This window comes from Amaranthus tricolor, chromosome 1, assembly GCF_026212465.1.
Source record: "Amaranthus tricolor cultivar Red isolate AtriRed21 chromosome 1, ASM2621246v1, whole genome shotgun sequence".
Taxonomy (NCBI): Eukaryota; Viridiplantae; Streptophyta; class Magnoliopsida; order Caryophyllales; family Amaranthaceae; genus Amaranthus; species Amaranthus tricolor.
Window position 1 is genome coordinate 38745829 of NC_080047.1, and position 19051 is coordinate 38764879.

General features: G+C 33.4%; 2 protein-coding genes and 1 long non-coding RNA gene across 3 annotated transcripts; all 3 read left to right on the forward strand.

Moving 5' to 3' along the window:
• The first annotated feature begins 1 nt into the window (after position 1).
• Positions 2 to 3432, forward strand: LOC130817650 (uncharacterized). The gene is made up of 4 exons (XM_057683486.1): positions 2 to 690; positions 1176 to 1656; positions 2329 to 2565; positions 3123 to 3432. The coding sequence occupies exons 1-3, from the start codon at positions 477 to 479 to the stop codon at positions 2495 to 2497; spliced, it is 864 nt and encodes a 287-aa protein (XP_057539469.1). The 5' UTR covers positions 2 to 476; the 3' UTR covers positions 2498 to 2565; positions 3123 to 3432.
• Positions 3433 to 4556: 1124 nt separating this feature from the next.
• Positions 4557 to 6529, forward strand: LOC130817660 (uncharacterized). The gene is made up of 4 exons (XR_009043843.1): positions 4557 to 4857; positions 4985 to 5148; positions 5824 to 5897; positions 6320 to 6529. It is a non-coding gene; the product is annotated as an uncharacterized LOC130817660 (long non-coding RNA).
• A 2684-nt stretch (positions 6530 to 9213) lies between these two features.
• Positions 9214 to 18825, forward strand: LOC130817667 (3-isopropylmalate dehydratase large subunit, chloroplastic-like). Its single transcript, XM_057683505.1, has 15 exons — positions 9214 to 9491; positions 9572 to 9718; positions 9831 to 10001; positions 11820 to 11972; positions 12043 to 12111; positions 12197 to 12313; positions 13503 to 13577; positions 13685 to 13762; positions 13879 to 13974; positions 14295 to 14344; positions 14610 to 14664; positions 14780 to 14911; positions 15846 to 15893; positions 15972 to 16130; positions 18482 to 18825. The coding sequence occupies exons 1-15, from the start codon at positions 9441 to 9443 to the stop codon at positions 18620 to 18622; spliced, it is 1542 nt and encodes a 513-aa protein (XP_057539488.1). The 5' UTR covers positions 9214 to 9440; the 3' UTR covers positions 18623 to 18825.
• Positions 18826 to 19051: the final 226 nt, after the last annotated feature.

Sequence of the window (19051 nt, forward strand, 5' to 3'; positions counted from 1 at the left end):
ATGCTTTATGACTAATTTTCGACTGATAAATAGTCGGAAAATTTCGACTAGCATTCAGACTCGCTATACGATGTTAGCGGAAATACCGATTGATTTCATACTAAAAAAGAAAAATCGACTAAATTTATTTCCACTGTTTAAAATGTCGAAAATTAGTCAATATAGAGGTATTTTTTGTAGTGTCTTAGCTAAATGGTGCATTAGTAGAATTGCAATCTCAATTGGAGCAAATACAAAGTTCTCTAAATAAAAATCATGTGTATAAGCCTCACTTAAATGTACTATTTTCTTAGTCTATCATATAATTTAAAAAAACTTACCCCTATATTTTTAGAATGCCAGTGTAATGAAGTTTTCAACTTTCATTGAATAAAATCCTAAATTTTGATTTCCTCTTAATTTAGAAAACAAATATGTGATTGTGAAAAAAAGTCGAGGAAATCAGGGGGCGAGGGGTAAGGTAAGCACAAGGGCAAATGAGTTTTTTGATCACATTTGATTTGATGCACCAACGTAAAACAAGACAAGACAAAATCGTCGTAAGATTAAATTGCGATTACTGGTTGGCTGGTGGTGCCTTTTATCTCTCGTTTCACGTTGCAATGGTTGAGATAGAAGGCCCCACCGCCACCAGAAAAACCGAAGGCCGACGAGTCATGGTTGTTGCCGATCCTACTAGAGAGTCCGCAGGTCAGTTACATCTCTACATGTTAATTTTATATAGCTAGTTTTATTTTTTAATAAAAATAATTGAAAAAATTAATTTGTCAAATGATTGGAAAAACATTAACAAGTACGTCATTGATTTAACACAAATTCTTAAATGAGACGGACGCATGATGAGAGTTGAGACTATCTCTATCGGGCTGGTTCATGCATATTTAGTCTATAAAAGTGATTACTTATAATTTTAAAGATCAATTAGAGAAATAAGTTAATTATATGAATTCGTTTCATGTTGAAATGGCCACATACAAGATGAGCTGTTAATTTATTAGAATATAAATACCATACCATATCATCTTAACCCAGTTTTCGCTTATTAGCAAAATATAAAATGAGCGACAATAAACAAAACATATCCATATCCTTTATTTACTCATAATCTATATTGTTATAAATTTGTTTCGGTCTCTTTAATTTTTATATTTTGACTTCGCCCTTAATCACAACAGGTGCCTTACAATATGCATTATCTCATGCAATACTAGAAAAGGACGAGTTAATCCTAATGCATGTAGTGAGCCCTTGCCCTAGGAAAGGGGCATTTGGGTTGCATTCATTAAGCTCAATTTTTCGAAAGCAGATTGAAACTTCCTCTAATAACTCCGAGAGTCCTACAGAAGGCGGTGGTGGTGGGGGTGATGGCGGAGTCAGTGGAGGTGGTTTATTCGGTGATGGCGGTGTAGGTATTTTTGGTGGTGGCATTGGCATTTTTGGATTGAATGGAGTCATGGAAGGTAATGGAAATGCAGATTTCTTAAAAGTTATGAAGAAGACATGTCACAAAGCACGTCCAAATATGGACGTACGAGTGGAAAAAGTTGAACAAGGTTGCACGGACAAGGCTACTACCGTTCTTTCTCAAACTAAGTTGTTAGCTATTGATCTTTTAATCATTGGTCAACGTCGAAATCTTCCAAATATCTTTTTAGGGTGAGTTTATTTATGATATTTTTAAACTTGTAGATTTGTTTAAAATATTAATGATTATGTTTCTTGCGCTCAAGGCAATTTCTGACTCTAAATAAGGTAGATGTGTGTTTGTAGCTCTTAGTTTGACAGGGGTTTAGTACCTTAATTCAACAATGTTTTCATATAAGGGGTAGAACTCCGTTTGTAAAATTATAACTTTACTTTTGCTAAACATACTCATTAAATATCAAAATTACCCTCTGAAAAAAGGATCTTTTTTTATTTAGGGCTCATAAAATATCAGGTTCGACGCTTTACACTATATAAAACTTTAAACATAAGTCTTACAAAATAAAAACATAAGTCTTACAAAATAAACTATGTAACCAATGCATAGTCTCATAATTTCAATAACTAGTTTAATTAAGTTGTAATGAAAATAAACGAATAATAATTACCTTTCTAAAATACTTCAAAAATATATTTTCGTTTGGATGCAAAAATATGTCAAAATAGAGGTGATCAGACTTCGTAAAATAATAAAAATATTAAATAATTATTCATTTTGCTCGTACCTTTAGTTATACGGTTTTACTCTATATGAAAATCACGAATTTCAAAAGTGATTAGCTTGTGAATTCTAGTAATGTGGTGCCTACTTTTCATTTATTATTGTCTCATGTGATTTAACAGAGCTAAAAGAAATGGAGGACTATTTCTAGGAGCATCAAAAGTATTAGACACAGCAGAGTTTCTAATTGAAAACAGTATATGCAATTGTGTTGGAGTACAAAAGAAGAGCCAAAATGCAGGTTATCTTCTCAACACTCGGTCCCACAAGAATTTCTGGCTGTTGGCATAATATTATTAATGACTAATAATTCAACAACAAAAGCACACTCTCCGAATTCGCCAACATTTCTGTTTTAGGTAATATTTTCATCACTTTTTAATTTGTATGCGCACGTTTTCTTTCACTTTTAATGATATAGCCACAAATTATATTTTTTTATGAAACGCCAGTTTGATTTTTCCACATGGTAACATTTAGTTTATGCCTTATCTGATTGTCGTAGTATTTTTCGTTAAATTCTTGTTAATTTCCATTTAATTCAACATTTTAACTTTTTTACCCTTATTAAATGTTGGTTATTGTCTTTATAATTTGCCTTAAATCACTTTTTATGCTCTCAAATGTTTAATTCATCATTTTGACGTTTAAAATGTTTAGGGCAAATTATTAAAAACAACCAACACTTAATAAGGATAAAAACATCAAAATGGTGAATTTAACAGAAATTGACAAGAATTTAACGGAAAATGTTACGGCAGTTAGATAAAGCATAAACTGGATGCTACCATGTGGAAAAATCTTGCAAAAGTGGTACCACTGGTGTTTCATGAAAGTTCGATGCTACCATATAAAAATTCCCTTTTCTTAATATTTGTGCAATTGTATTTCGTACATTACATTTTCAACGGGACAGAGGGGAGTAACTTTTGGTGTCACAAAAGGATCCAAGCCTCATTACAACACACCAGAGCTCCATGAGACAAACCCAGCACAGATGATATTAGTAGCAGTTCATAAGAATCATACATCAATAAATTAGATGCAAATAAGGCAGTGATCATAGTTACAAAGATTCATAGCATATTTTTTGCAGAACATGAGAAATTTGATGTCACATTGCAGTTTTGTTCATGGATTAGGGATCTTTGTATGCTTATTGACATCTAAGTTTAATGATGTATTCAGAATCAACAGAGAAATATTCTCAATGGTATATATGATAATGTTTAACAGCATATGTATGTTAATATGTATATGGGAAAAATTCACATAATATTTTTAAAGTTCATGCAAGACATGTTGAATTAGGTTTGCCTCTATTACTATAGGAATTAGTATCAATTATAAAGATTTCCTCATCCCACTATAATGCAAAGAAAAATGTTTAGTCATCAAAATTTTTAGAGTTTGGATAAAAAAAAAAAAAAATGAAAAGTGTGGTACAAAGATGAACATGGGGAATTATCATCTTTTTTATTGTATCTCGCTTATAGATACTATGATTTAAGAGAAAAGGAAGATGGCTGATCATACCCTTATTAAAGGGGATTGCGGCCAATGAGACGTTTAGCTCTAAAAATAGATATGAACGATGAAAAATAAAGAGGTTGTTTGGTGAAAGTGCTGATTGGGGATTTTTTTTTAGCTGATTGAGTATATTAGCTGGTTGGTTAGGTCAAATAAGCTAAAATAGTGTTTGATAAAACATCTTATTCAAAGAGCTTATTCATCTCAACAAGCTCATTTTGAACTCACTCCCAAAACCAGCGTGTTCACTCAAAAATAGCCGATTCCTTCAATTCATGACAACAATGCCCTCATTCCACTACCTTAATTCCATTCATAATCATGTTCTTGCTACACTACCTTAATTCCGAAACCAGCATATTCAAATGTCGCCCTAATTGTATTTGTGTTTTCAACAGAGAATGCCATGTGCAATAAATGAAAATTCACCTCTTGTATGAGCTCATGTGACTATTAATTGTGGCTAAAGATAGAGTTGGGCATCAAAAATTATTTGGGTTGCTCAATTAATAATATGGTCTAAAAGAATTGAAATGCAACACTTTTATATGTGCATATCTGACATACGATTCGAAATATAGCCTAAAAATATAACCTTGCGTCGCACTTTTGAAAAATATGGTCAAGATTTAAAGAAAGAACCCTAAAATCTTGTCATTATTAGCTTAAAGCTATTCTTCATTTTCTTCTTCACTCGTTGTAATATTTGAGAAATTAATAATTAAGATGAGTGAATTTAAGAGAATTGCTAGCATGAGAATGACCTTAAATATACATAATATAAATATATTCTAAACTTTTTTTTTTTTTTTCTCTTTTCCTTTCGTTTAATTTGATTAAAATACCAAAACCTTCTTCTCTCTCACACGATGGAACCAAAGGAAGAAATCAGACATCCATCTTCTTCCTCTGATTTCTTCTTCCTCTAATTCCTTTTGCATTCTTCCTCTGAATTCTTCCTCTGATTTTCGAAAGAAGAACAACAGTTGGCCGTCTTCTCTGTCTTCGATTTTCGAAGGAAGTGCAACAATGGCTCTTGCTCCTTGAATTTGATTTTCGAAGAACAGAACCCATCTTTTTCCCTTTGATTTCTGGTAGTAATACACAAAGAACAGCATCAGGTATAGTTTCCCTTCTTTTATTTAAATTTCGAGCACATTTGTAACATTCATCTTCATGTTATCTGATTTCGAACCCTAGCCATCTTTGATTGGATTTTCATGTAATATCAACAATTTTATTTTGTAGGATTTTATCCCATTGAAATGGCAGCATCACAGTAGCAGCCGAAACCCTTTCCTTTGATCTAAATTCTGCCGCAAACCAAGGAAGCCAATACCAACCTTATTTCTATTGATTTTGCATCAAATTCAAATAACCTTATTTCCTGTTCTTGATTTCTGCCGCAAACAGTAAGATTCATCTCCTTCCATTTCTTTGGTTTTTGGTTCTTCCGTTTTGCTTTTCTTGGTTGAGGCATTATGAATGTAGAACATTCTTGTGATTTTCATTTATTTTCTTTACCTATTATTGATCATCAAATCTACTAGTCTCATGGAAGTAATGTGATCTCAAGAATTAGTGTGGGTATGCTTATTCATATTAGAGTACATGAAATTTTTGATGTTTAATATTGAATTGGTGGACTTGTAGTTTGTAGGGTAGAATACTTATCTCTATGGTTAATTAGATGTGCATTCTTGGAGGAAAATGATTGTAGATAAATAACATTAGATAGCTTAGTTGAGAAATAATTAAAAGTGATTAAAGAAGGGATAATTGGTGTTCTTGATTGAATTATGCGATTCTTGGAAGTATTGTTAATGGTGAGTTAAATGTTTGTTTTACTTGTGATTGGAATCATGGAGGTTGTTAATCTTGAAGAGAAATTGACAATTATAGGTCATGGTTATAAAATCTTGATGGAAAATCGGGAGATTAGAATAAAACATGTGTGATTTAAATGATTTGAAATGTTAGAATAAAGTTTGGTTACGCTACAGTTTTAGGAGGAGATGTAATAAAGTTATATGTTAGTATTAAGTATCGAACGCCCTTTGGTGATTATGTGTATTGTTATGCTTCAGGAGACGATTTCTCGGCGGAACCGTTCTAGCTGATATCTGTGAATTGAACCCAACTCTTTGAAGCGTCGTCTTTGGTGAGTAGTAGCAGTCCTTTAAAGGGTCTGATCAGACTACATTTCTTGAAAATAAACTTTTTACTAAAGCTCTTTTGAAATTGAAAATTATTGAGACAAACGTTGTTGTGACTGCTTATGTTGATATTATGATACGGTCAATGGATTGGGCTTGCGAGCTGGTCATTGACAGAGTTGAGGAACATTGTTCCCTACTCCCTTTTTTTGAAGCGAGTTGTCATTCAGATATTGACTAGCTTTACCCGAGAGCGAAATAGCCATAGAACTATGGGGCACCTCTCAAACTAGACTCCCTGTGCGCACATAGATCTAGGAAACTGATGTTGCTTTTAAACCCTTATTTGGAAACTATTGTGTTTGTTGTTTTGGATTGTTACTTCTCATTCAGTTTAATCTGACCCTCTGTTGTTTCCATCTTTTAGTTTGATCACAGATCGGGACCGGTCGGGAACGATGGGTTAGCGGTGTTGAATAACGTTCCAAGGATGTATATTGAGCTGAGCACGTGGGAATCTGTAGTTTTGTATAAGGTTTTTGGATAAATGTATATTAGTCTTGGTTGTGTTGGTTATATTCAACTCGAAGTGAATTGTATGATTACTTGTGTTTTAGTTAGATGTTTGGTTTGAGAATAGCTGAGTTAGTTACGTTAAAGAGCTGGTGACCCCTTTGCTCAAGTTGTGGAAGTGTGATTTAAGTTTCTTGGGAAATGAATCAGTCAACGGTTGGTCGGGTTATTACACTCGTATTTCAATCTCCCTCTCTTTATTTTCGATTTTCCTTTTTAAGCTTTATCATCATATTTTTTAATTCTCTTTTATTTCATCAACCTTAATATATGTCTCTCTTCTTCATAAAAGTTGGTGGTCCTTTGATGGAAGGGCTTGAACAAGGAATTCCTATAATCCCTATGAAATTCAATTTCATTTTGATTTAGGAGAAAAAATAAACTACCTCATTCGCATGTTGCTTTTTATTGGTTTTTGATATAATATGAGTAGGTTTTTGATTTACTTCTTCTGAATATAATGTGATTTTTAGTCCTTTTATTAAATATTTTGTATTAGAGATTTCTTTGACTAAAATGTGATATTTAATTGATTTAGAATCTCTAAATACATTAATATGGATCTGAATGTAAATTGGACTTTAAATCATAAACAATTATGAGTTGAAGCAAAAGAAAATGATAAAAAACGAAAAAACAATGAAATCAAGAAGAGAAAACAAAAGGTCTCATTAAAACAGACATATCTCTCAAACCTTAATAGCTTCTTCCATGATTTTAATTGGAGTTCAAAACTTAGGATCTTACGGTAAAAATAGTATATTATACACCCAAAATCGATGAATAATCATAGAGATATGACTATTCAAATTTTAGTGCGCATTGCAGGTTTACGCGTGGGCTTGCACGCAGACCAATAAGAGCGCGCATAAGCAAGACCCAAATTCAGCATTTCAGAGCAACTTTCTTAGTAATGCATGAGTTTGCCTTTATTAGTGCGCGGGCAAACATTTCATGGCACTAAATGTGCGTGAGCACTGAGCACACACAACTTATTTCAACCCTAAACCCGAAAAGTTATTACCTAATTTTTGACGTCACCAATACGTTTAGAAGGTACCAATACCCTTCAGGACCAAAGCCCATAATTTTTTGAATACTTGAGTATTTATTTAAGGATTTTAGGGGCAAAAAGTACCTGAAATATCAGAATTTTCGACTTATAAATATTACTTACTTCCCTAATTTCTAACATTTTTAACACTTATCCAAACTCAATTGTTCCATTTCAACCCAAAGAGAAAAAATATCAACAATAAAACCGTAAACCATATGATTATCAAGTTTAAATAAGAATATATATGACTATTTTTTAAAAGAATAATAATTTGTAGCTCTATTATCATAACAAAAAAAACACAGCTCATTTGACTAAAAGTTCTAAATTTAAGTTTGAAATCCCAACCCTACATCAAACCTAAAACACCCAAAATTTTACAACTTTCGATCCATTATCATTAAAATAAAACAAAGAAAAGTTGAAAAAAAGGAATAAATACCTAAAATGAAGGAGGAAATATTTAATTTTCAGAAAGATAAATTTAGAACTTTTGTCAAAATGAGTTACTTTCTCCGTCTTTTAATTTGCTACATTTTCTATTTTGAGTTAAATAGCTAAATGATATAATTATTAGGAAAAATTATAGAAAAAAGGTGAGGAATTTTGAATATTTTCAATTTCAATGTCAAATACGACTCATCTCCTAAAATAAGATATAAGACAGAATATATAGAACTATAGAATATAAACTACTCATATTAAATCGAACCCAACAATCCTTCAACACAGTTTTAATGTATGAATTACTTCTTTTCTAAGTCCTCATCTTCCCTTATATACCAAGATTGGTTAATGGTTTGCAAATTTGATGAAACCTCTCAATAGAGAAATGACTAATGAGACCTCCTTAGTATATTTCGATAAAAAATTGTTTTAGGCACTTAGTGCAAAAGTCCTTTTAGTAAATAAAACCAATATTTTCTAATCATTACTTAGATCACAAATTAAATCCGTTTTTATTTTTAATTTTAATTTTTGGATTATAAGATAGATCGAGAGAAAAATAAAACACAAATTATTAAGAAAGACAGTTTTATAGTGAACCAAACACATACTCACTAATGTATTTTTAATTTTAACCTAAAAGTGATTAATTCTGTCCTTAAAATGATATTTAAAGTATATAACCTTAAATAGATTAATTATAACCTTTTTAAAGTGATCAATTCTGATCTTAAAATAATTAATTACAACAATAGAGTGGAAATCTTTAACTTGATAATCAATAAGTTTAAAAATGATCAATTAAAAACATTAAAGTAATCAATCTAAAGCAATTATACGTCATCAGCTGTATAGTGTTTATTATAATTTACAATCTTAAACGAGTCGCATTAAAATCATAGAGAGATCAATTATAACCTTAAATTTTAACCTTAAAGTATCAGTTATAACCTTAAATTGATCAACATTAGTAATTGTATATTGTAAAAATTAAAATTAGACAATTAGACTACTCTTGTAAGAGTGGTCTTAGCGTAAGATAGTCTGTCGCAAAACTTGATGAGAGTAGAATTCTATGAGGTTTGAATTCAGGATCTTACATGTCCCATTAAAATCATAGAGTGATTAATTATAACCTTAAATTTTGACCTTAAAGTATCACTTATGACCTTAAGTTGATCAACATAATAATTGTGTATTGTAAAAAATTAAAATTAGATAATTAGACTACTTTTATTTAAATGGTCTTACCGATAAGACCGCCTTGTAGAGCTCTACGAGGTTTGAATTCAGGTTAAGGATAGAAATACAATAGTTCTATACGCGATTGTCACCGGCCGTCGAATTCAGTACTCTACTCGGTAGACAAAACATAGTAGGAGTTGTCTTCTTCGAACATCAAACAAACAGTACACAAACAATCCTTAAACCTCCCAAATTTGACGACTTAATTCCTTCCTAAATCCTAAACATGGCGACTTCTTCTTTTATCTCTCCACCATCATCATCTTTCCTTCCAAAGGTTCGTCCTTTTACTTCCCTCCCTTTAAGAATATCATCTTTTCATATTTTGATTTCTAATTCCATCTTTTTTGGGCATAGAACGATGTGGGTCTTTCTGCTTTCCCCTCTTCTACCTTCAATTGCACTCAATTTGCAGCTTCAAAATACAAGAAAATGTCTTTGAAGAACATTGTTTCTGTCATGGCTCCTCACCAAACACAGCGCAAACCTTCTACTACTGGCTCGGTTTGTTTATAATTCATCTATTATTTCATATTTTTACAGTGTTTGGAAAAGTTTTGGATTGTTTTTTTGATGCTTTGAGATGTGGGGTTTTAATGGGGATTATTTGAATTAGGTGAAAAATGCAATGACAATGACTGAGAAGATATTGGCTAGGGCTTCTGAGAAAACCCAATTAAATCCAGGTGATAATGTTTGGGTTAATGTTGATGTTTTGATGACTCATGATGTTTGTGGACCTGGTTCTTTTGGTATCTTCAAGAAGGAATTTGGCCAGAATGCTAAGGTATTTTCAACATCATGGAATTTTTAAATTTTTGGTGTTTCTGGTTTTAGTCGACTTTAATCTTTCAGGATTAAGGGTTTGGCATTGTTGTTGTTGTTTCTGGTGTTTTGTTGACTTTAATCTTTTGGGATTAAGGTTTTGTTATTGTTGTTGTTGTTGTTGGTGGTGGTGGTGGTGGTGTTTCTTGTTGTATTTTATACATGTAAGGTATTAACTATGGAAAATCTGGTCGTAAGGCTGTTGCAAACGGCCATATTTCTGTCGTGCATTGGTGTTGAAAGGGGTCTGTTGTTCGTAACTCATTTTGTTAGCTAGTTGCATTGGTGATGGGAGCGATTCTCATTGCAGGCGACCAGTTATGACTGGCAAGTCACGTCCCAAGATTTTTGCTAATGATTCTTTGATCGCGTTAACAATCAATAGTAATAGTAGAACAATTGCAAACTAATTTACAACCCTCAAAATTATGTTCTGCTTTCATTTTAAAGACTCTGTAATGAACAAACCCAACGAAATTCAGAATAAACTGATTTACAGAAGAAAACAGTTTTCGAGGCTTCCTATTATATTAGATAAATCAATAATGCTAAAAAATATAATATTACAAGCAGTATCAGGACATTGTCTGGCTGAGTTAAGGATAACAACATTAACAGGATATGTTAATGGGCTTAGGGGAAAGATCACAGACAGTTGCAGGGTGTCATCGGGCTTAGGGAAAGTTCACGGACAGTATCAGGTTGTTATCAGGTTGAGGAGTATGAATGTATGATTACGAGCAAGGTCAGGAGCAGGCTGCTTCCTGAATCCCGAATCAGTTAAGGAAGGCACCTCATTAGTGATGAAACCTGATAAAACTTCTATGCATTTGGGAACAACCCAGAAACTAATAACATGAAGCATCGAGGAAGAAAAGAAATTGGCTAAATCCGATTTTCATTACAGCAATCTAAAAATGTTAGAAAACTTACTTGAGAGCCAACATAATGAAGCAAATTTTAAAGATGTGTACAACCATTTTGTACCCTCTCTATAATATGTTATGCTATCCTATACAAATCAATTCAATAAAAACCGACCTATATTTATAAAAAGAAAAATATTTTATGATGAGGACCATGAAGTTATCTATTATTGGACTTGTAAAGGACCAAGTTTCTGTTCAATAAATATAGTAAGATCATCTGAACACTATTACGCTGTTGACGACAAAGTGGTCTCTGACTATGTATGTTTAAATTGAGGGAATTGGTGGGAAAGGAAAGAGGGATTTGGAGGGATGTTTTTTTTTATTTGAATAACAAGTTTTGAGGGAAGGGATTTAGAAGGAAGGAATTAGATGGGATTTAGTTCCTTAATTTTGTTAATGGACAAAATCTATTCAAAAGTGGAAAGATTTGGAAGGAGAATGAGTTTTTTCTTCCTCTTCCCTCCTTTTCCTCCTTAACAAACAAGGGATGCTTTCCTCATTATTCTCTCCCCTTCCATTTCCTTCCCTTCTTTCCTTTCCTTTCCCTCCTACATTATTATCCAAACAAAGTGTGAATGCTAATGTAAATAGTTTAAAGGAAACATATTAAGATGGAAGCCCATCTCATGAAAAATGTACAAAACACAAAAATTTATATCAAACAAGAATGCCATGAAGATATATTTGGAAATACAAAGAACAAGCACCCTCTACTCTATTAAATTTCAATATATCTCTTTGCTAATTTCCTGATCATGATGTAACCTTCCATTTTTATCTAATGAACGGATTTCTGAATCAATCAAGTGTAATGAATTTTTTTTGTCTTATTCTTTTGTCTATTGAAGGTGTGGGATCGTGAAAAGATCGTCATTATTCCTGATCATTATATTTTTACTAGTGATGAACGTGCAAATCGCAATGTTGATATTTTGAGGGACTTTGTGAAGGAGCAAAATATCAAATACTTCTATGACATTACAGATCTTTCTGACTTTAAGGTAAGCTTCTTGTAAATATGCTCTGCTTTATACATTAGTAGGTTGATACTTAACATCGTTGTCTTTTCAGGTCAATCCTGACTACAAAGGAGTTTGCCATGTTGCTCTAGCTCAAGAGGGTCATTGTAGACCTGGAGAGGTGTCTATTCAACTTTGGCGACTTGGTCATTTTAAGTGTTATAAACTTCTGATTTTGTAAATCTCACTTTTGTATTTATCCTTAGGTCTTGTTGGGGACTGACTCTCATACTTGTAACGCTGGAGCATTTGGCCAATTTGCCACTGGAATAGGCAATACTGATGCTGGATTTGTATTAGGCACAGGAAAAATATTGCTGAAGGTTTGTTACCTCTGTATAATTTTACAGTATCCATTTCATGAGTTGATTTGAATTTTTTCTTTCTATGTCATACTCTGAATTGCTTCGGAGAGTGCTTGATGAAAGGAAATACCAAATTTGTTTTAAGAGCCCCCTACGTCTTGAGGAACAAAAACTTTATTTTTTTTAACAAGCTTTGAACCATATGAGTGATGTAGAATTGGATTTTTCTTAAGAGCAGTGATACTTGTAAATTTGATGTTCTTCATGAGATAAGAATTGAGTAAAAATTGGTAGAATATCCGCCTTTTCTGATACCTTTACTTTTTTTTAAGGTCTCAAACAAAAAAATTTTCTCTCAAGAGTCAAGTCTCAAACAACTACCCGACTGGGTATTTGGGTTTTCTGGTAGCCAAAACGCTCGGGTGTATGGTTATGAACACCCCTAGTCTCAACCCTACAACTCAAAAGTAATTGACCTAATAATTTACAACAAACAAACTCCTCAAAGATAGCCCCTTGCAGTAAAGAAAGGCATGTGCACTAGACTAGGGATGACAAAATGGCAAAATTGTGAAGGATCAAGGACGCTCTTTATTTTATGGGCACCCACTTCTACACACCATCGTGGTATGTATGAAAACCTTAATAACCATCTATGTGATGGGGTTTTTTAATTTGAGAAAACACCTTAGTATGTTGCTTATAACAATGTGTTTGTGAGAGTGGACGCGTATCCAAGTGTGCTTAAGTTGCTATAAAAGCACTATGTTTTTAACCACTTTGGACTCATAGCCCACCTCAAAGAGTGTTGACAAGGAATCAATCTGTGTTTTTACTAAGCATTATTCGGTGTTTTTAGCTCTTATGCTCTTTGATTCAGTAGCACTCATATAAGGAATTGATCTGCTTTGATTTACCAACCATCTCCTATTTGCTGAAGAACTGTGGTATTGCTGCTACAAGCCTCTTCTGTATCAGTGAATTTCGTGTACAAATACAAATCTCAAGTCTATTTTTATGGTGTTTTCTTAGCTGCATATAAATTGTCTTCTTGGCTTGCCCCTTATTGGTTCCACTAAATGCCTCTTAAGATGAGATATAACCTGACGAGAGGCTTCGTTGAAGTTTTTTTATAAGCTGAGAATCAGTTTGGAGTTTTGTTATAATGTCGCATATTTGAATATATTTGTTACTTTCAATCTTTCAGGTTCCTCCTACATTAAGATTTGTACTGGATGGAGAAATGCCTGATTATTTGCTTGCAAAGGATTTAATTCTGCAAGTAAGTGTGACATTGTAGATTACTTCTATCTCTGATGCAATCTCATCGCTAATGACTGATTCGTCTTTTTTAGTTAGTTCTCACTAATATTCTTGGATGGCTTTCAGATAATTGGTGAAATATCAGTGTCTGGTGCAACGTATAAATCAATGGAATTTGTTGGATCCACTGTGGAGCGTTTGACAGTGAGTACATTTTATATGTTTTTTTTTTCCTTCCCCTTTTCCAATTGTGGGTTGTGGCGTATTGGATATTTTACGTGCACACCTAAGCCACTTGTTATAATTATGTTGTGCTCCAGATGGAAGAAAGGATGACCCTTTGCAACATGGTTGTTGAGGCAGGAGGAAAGAATGGGGTCGTTCCTGCTGATACTACCACATTTAAATACCTTGAGGTTTGTGCATTAAGCTGTCCTTTTTAGCCATATTTATTTTTTTTTTGTTGGTTTATAATATATACTCCTATTTACTTGCGAATGGTGCATTAGTGCATGTCATGAACCATTAGCCACGGTGGGCGGATATTTTATTATTTATGTATTTACGAAAAAGGCATCCTTATCGTATATCCAAAAAAGAAAAAAGAAAGAGGATAGTCGTTCTATACGATATTACAGTCAACTATTTAGAGAACGTTTTTGATTTCATTATGTCCACTTCATGGCATTCTTGATAGATTAAATATCTTTTTGATTTGTCTTTGGGGATTATGCAGGATAAGACATCTATTCCTTATGAACCTGTTTATGGTGATGATCAAGCAAGGTACTTACATTGTACTTTTTTGCTTCTGTTTTCCTTCCAGTACAGGATTGATGACATTTTTCTTATCTTGTTTTAATATGTATGTCCCTATTTGTTTCCGAGTTATTTATTTTTTGGATGAGCTCTTTAAATTCTTTGATGCATGAATTTTCAATGAAATAAGTAATTGTAGCTTTTGGGAAATATAAAAATGATGCCTGCTTAATTCGAGCATTTTTATCATTAAAGTTTATTAAGTTCTTTTATTTATTTGGATTTTTGTTAGGTTTCTGTCTGAATATCGGTTTGATGTTTCAAAGTTGGAACCTCTTGTTGCAAAGGTAAACAACATTACATGAAGCTGAAGAAGACCATTTTCCATTGGGTTATTTCTTCATTAATTATGTAACTTAAATTATCAATCATGTTAACTAATGACATTTAATTCTTTTGCAGCCTCACTCCCCGGATAATCGTGCTTTAGCAAGAGAGTGCAAATATGTCAAAATTGATAGAGTCTATATTGGATCTTGTACTGGGGGGAAAATAGAAGACTTCATGGCTGTAGCCAAAGTGTTCTTAGCAGCTGTAAGACTACATTTCTTTATTGCTTACACTATTTTTGGAAAAGAATTTAGGAAAGGAAAAAAAGGGAAGGGGAAGGGAGGGAAGGAAAAGGAAAGTCAGGGGATGATCAAAAAACTTCCCTTGTTTGTTTAAGAGGGAAAGGAAAGGATAGGAAGAGAAGAACCAATATTTTGTTTCCAAATCTTTCCACTTTTGAAGATTGGTCATCAACAATATTAAGCGAACTAATTCCTTCAAATCTCTTCCTTTTTTCCCCTCCAAATTTTTAACTAAACAAAGCTTAATAGCATGGAAGCTTAATATATTTGGAAATATATGTAGCTTGGAATCATAATTTTGAAATGTTGATTCTTCTTTCCACTAAGCTAACCGATCAATATAGAGTAAAACTAAAAGTTTGTACATCTCAATGCCGAATTGAAATATATTATGACAATTGCCTCAAGAATTCTAAAATCACCTATGTAGATTTAACAACCCAAGGAATAATACTTAAAAAAAATAGATTCATGAAAAGGTCAACATCCATAGAAAGTTAATTGCAACATTTGTAGTAGAACTACAAGCGTGTAGGCATAGTCTATGTAGCCCAAGGTCCTGTCCATGGCTGCATCTGTAATTGAAGGTTATGTTTGTTTTTCCTGTATCAATCATTAATGCTGGACTTCAACTACATTGTTTGCCTTGGGAGAAACCTCATACCAAACTCAACTTCTATCCTCTGAAAAAGAAAAATAATTACCCTATGTTTTGAAAAAAATTAATTGACGAAGGCAAACAAAAATTAACTAAAGCATTTACTCACAATGAATGAATACCTATGGAAATATTGTGGATTTTCTTATGATAATGATTGTGATAACATGTTATGTCGTCGCTATTTGTAAGATTATTGCGCTATCTGGGTCTAAGCTTAATTTTGAAATATTTACAGGGGAAAAAGGTTAAAGTCCCGACTTTTCTGGTCCCTGCCACCCAGAAGGTTTGTTATGTCATAATTTGTCTATTTTATATGTAAGAAATTGAACATTTGACAAATTAAGTTCTCAATATTCGTAAGGTTTGGTTGGATGTATACACTCTTCCTGTTCCTGGATCTGGAGGTAAGACCTGTGCCCAGATATTTGAAGAAGCTGGATGTGACACACCAGGTAGTCCAGGCTGTGGAGCTTGTCTTGGGGGCCCTAGAGACACATATGCACGGATGAATGAGCCAATGGTACGTATTTGATAAATGTAGTTCCATTTTGATATCCGGCCATTTTTTAAGGACTTAGATATTTTCCATGTTCACTGTCGAGCTTCTGTTTGTTGTCATTAAGGTATTGGCTTGCCTGAATTAAAAATGGGCGATAATGTATATTTTCAATTAAACAACATAACTATGGTCAGAGGAAAAAAGCTGGGTGGGCTTGTGGGTGATTATAGAAAATGTTTCTGTCATTAAGCATCAATCGACCAGTCAATTTTTATCGACCGTAAATTGACTTGAAATCCAACTGAACATTAGTGGATCATAATCCGGAAATTTTGACCCCAACCCAAAAAATACAAAAAAATTGGGTCAAACCCAATTTTACATGAATCTAACTATTTTGACCTGTTTTCTCAATTTTTAATTTTTTTTTCAATTTAAAGTAATTGGTTTTTGGCCGAGCCCCATTACATTTCTAGTCTGGTATTTTGAGTCAAAATGTCTTTGTTAAAGCCTTAAAAGCGGTATATTGGTCATTTTTATAAGAAAATGTTTTTATATAAAAATAAAAATATTACTATTATTTATTTTTAGGAAAAATTTTATTAAGAATTTTTGTATAAAATACTTGGGCCATTTGAGTCAACCCGAACCAAAGTTCTGCCGACTTGAAATTAGCCCAACCGAGATCGATCCAACCCGAAATTCGCCCGCCGTAGAAGCATGAGTAAAAAGGTGCAGCCATAGTGCGAATTCTATGACGTGGTCACGTTGCGTTAAGGGTCGCTAAACTACTTGGCGGTTCGCTTTGCTATCTGTGTTGAATTGTTGATGTTTGCAATTGTCGCGGCCTATATTACGATCGCAGCAACCTCTAAAACCTTTACAATGTGATGTGACTGATATTTTGCACTAACTAGGCGTGATGAAAGCAGTGGAACTCTCAATATCTGGAATACTTTGTGTCTGGATCTTTACCCTTTTTTAGAGAGGTGCATGCGAGCTTTGATATAAGTGGGATGTTTCCTTGTATAGTATTCTATGTTTCATGGAAGTTGAAAGAACACAAAAAAAAAGGATTCATTTAACTGTAAAGTTATCAGTGCTTATTATTAGACCTGTAGATGTCTATCCTATTGACTTCATTTTGCTATTTTATTATCATTGGAGCTATGAAGTATTCAAGTTTCATCATTCATTCCCTAAGTTGTGTTTTAGTTTTCCAATAAGCAACACATTTTAGTTTCATCATTCGTTCCCTAAGGTAGGAGGAAAGGGGAGGGCTAAGTGATAATCGAACCCAACACCTTATCTGGAGAAAGTGATATTTGCTCCAACTGAGACAAGACTCAATTCTTGATATCAAACTTATATTTCTATATTGTACACATAAAAAGGAGAAAAATAATTCTGATCACATCAGAATGAATTTAGGATTTTTGTGTGAAACTCTTGGGATGTTTGGGTATTCCATTGGGAAAGGAAAGGAACTGGAAGTGAAAAAAAGGTGAAGAATCACTAAGGAAAATGAGAGTCATGTTTCTCTTTCCCATTATGGATGATCCCCTATCTAATTAGCCTTTTGAATTCCCGATTTGCTCAAATTGGCTCAAAAATAGCCCAAAATTAACCATAATGTGCTTTTTTTGGACTCGCAAATCATGTGACGCAATGCCCCTTTTGAATTCCCGATTTGCTCAAAACGGCCCAAAAAAGCCCAAAGTCGACCATAATGTGCTTTGTTGGATTCGTGATTCACTAGAAGATTAGCAAATCATGATAACTGCAATTAGCTTCCACAAGCTAATTAAAAGAATGTTTCTAAATAGAAAATTTGTACTACTCTATTTGTTTTATGGTGTGTCTGTGACTTCTGTTCTATATTCAAACTTGATAGACGTATTTGTTTGTGACTTCTGCTGCAAAGTTATTCTGCTCTAAAGAATTTGGTGTTCTGTGAAGAAACCCAATGCTTTCGTCGTTTCTTGGTTTAAGTGTTGCATAAAATTACTTGATGTTTGATTCCCCAGTTTTATTAGGTCTTGCTTCTGGGGCTTTAGCCTAGGATTTTCATTGGTTTTGAAATTACTTGAGGGCTAAGTGCACTAATTTCTTTTTGAGAATTCCTATTTGAGTGCACTGTTTATTTGAATGGACATTTGTTATGGCGTGATGTCTAAGCGTGCCCCGTGTTCACGCTACACCTATCCAAACGGGGATCACACACTCTTCATTTTCTACTCGTATGGCCATTTAGTACGCTTTATGCTCATCATTTAGTATTTTGCATTCCAAACTAAATGCTGCACTTGAAAAAAAACAAACGACGTTTATGATAACTTATTGTTTGAATACTCGTCTAATTGATCATTCAGGTGTGCGTTTCAACAACAAATAGGAACTTCCCTGGCCGAATGGGCCACAAAGAAGGGCAAATATATCTGGCATCTCCATACACTGCAGCAGCATCAGCCTTGACCGGCTTTGTTACCGATCCAAGAGAGTTCTTACAATAAATCGGTGCGCTTTATGGGTCAGTAATCATCTCATTTTCCACAATATTTTCATTTGTAGAAAAACCCCTTCTGTTGTTTTGGACAAACAAGAAAACATTTGACGCGAACAGTGCTCTGTTACAGGTTCTGTCATGTTTGAAAATAAGTGAAAGGTTCTCTCATTTTCAGCTTTCACGTTTTAATAAATTTGCGTAGAATATTTATGGATGGATCCTCATAATTTTCTCAGTTTTCAAGATTATTATATGGGGATTACTAGGACTCTTCATTTTGCTTCACGTACCCGGGTCCGATCCTTAATGATCGGACGTTGGTATGGCACTTAGAGACTTTATTTTAGGCGTAAAATTGAAAATTTAGACGTATCCGACCCTTGGACACGTACCAGTATTCGACATCAGTACCCGAGTCCAAGTAACATATCGTGTA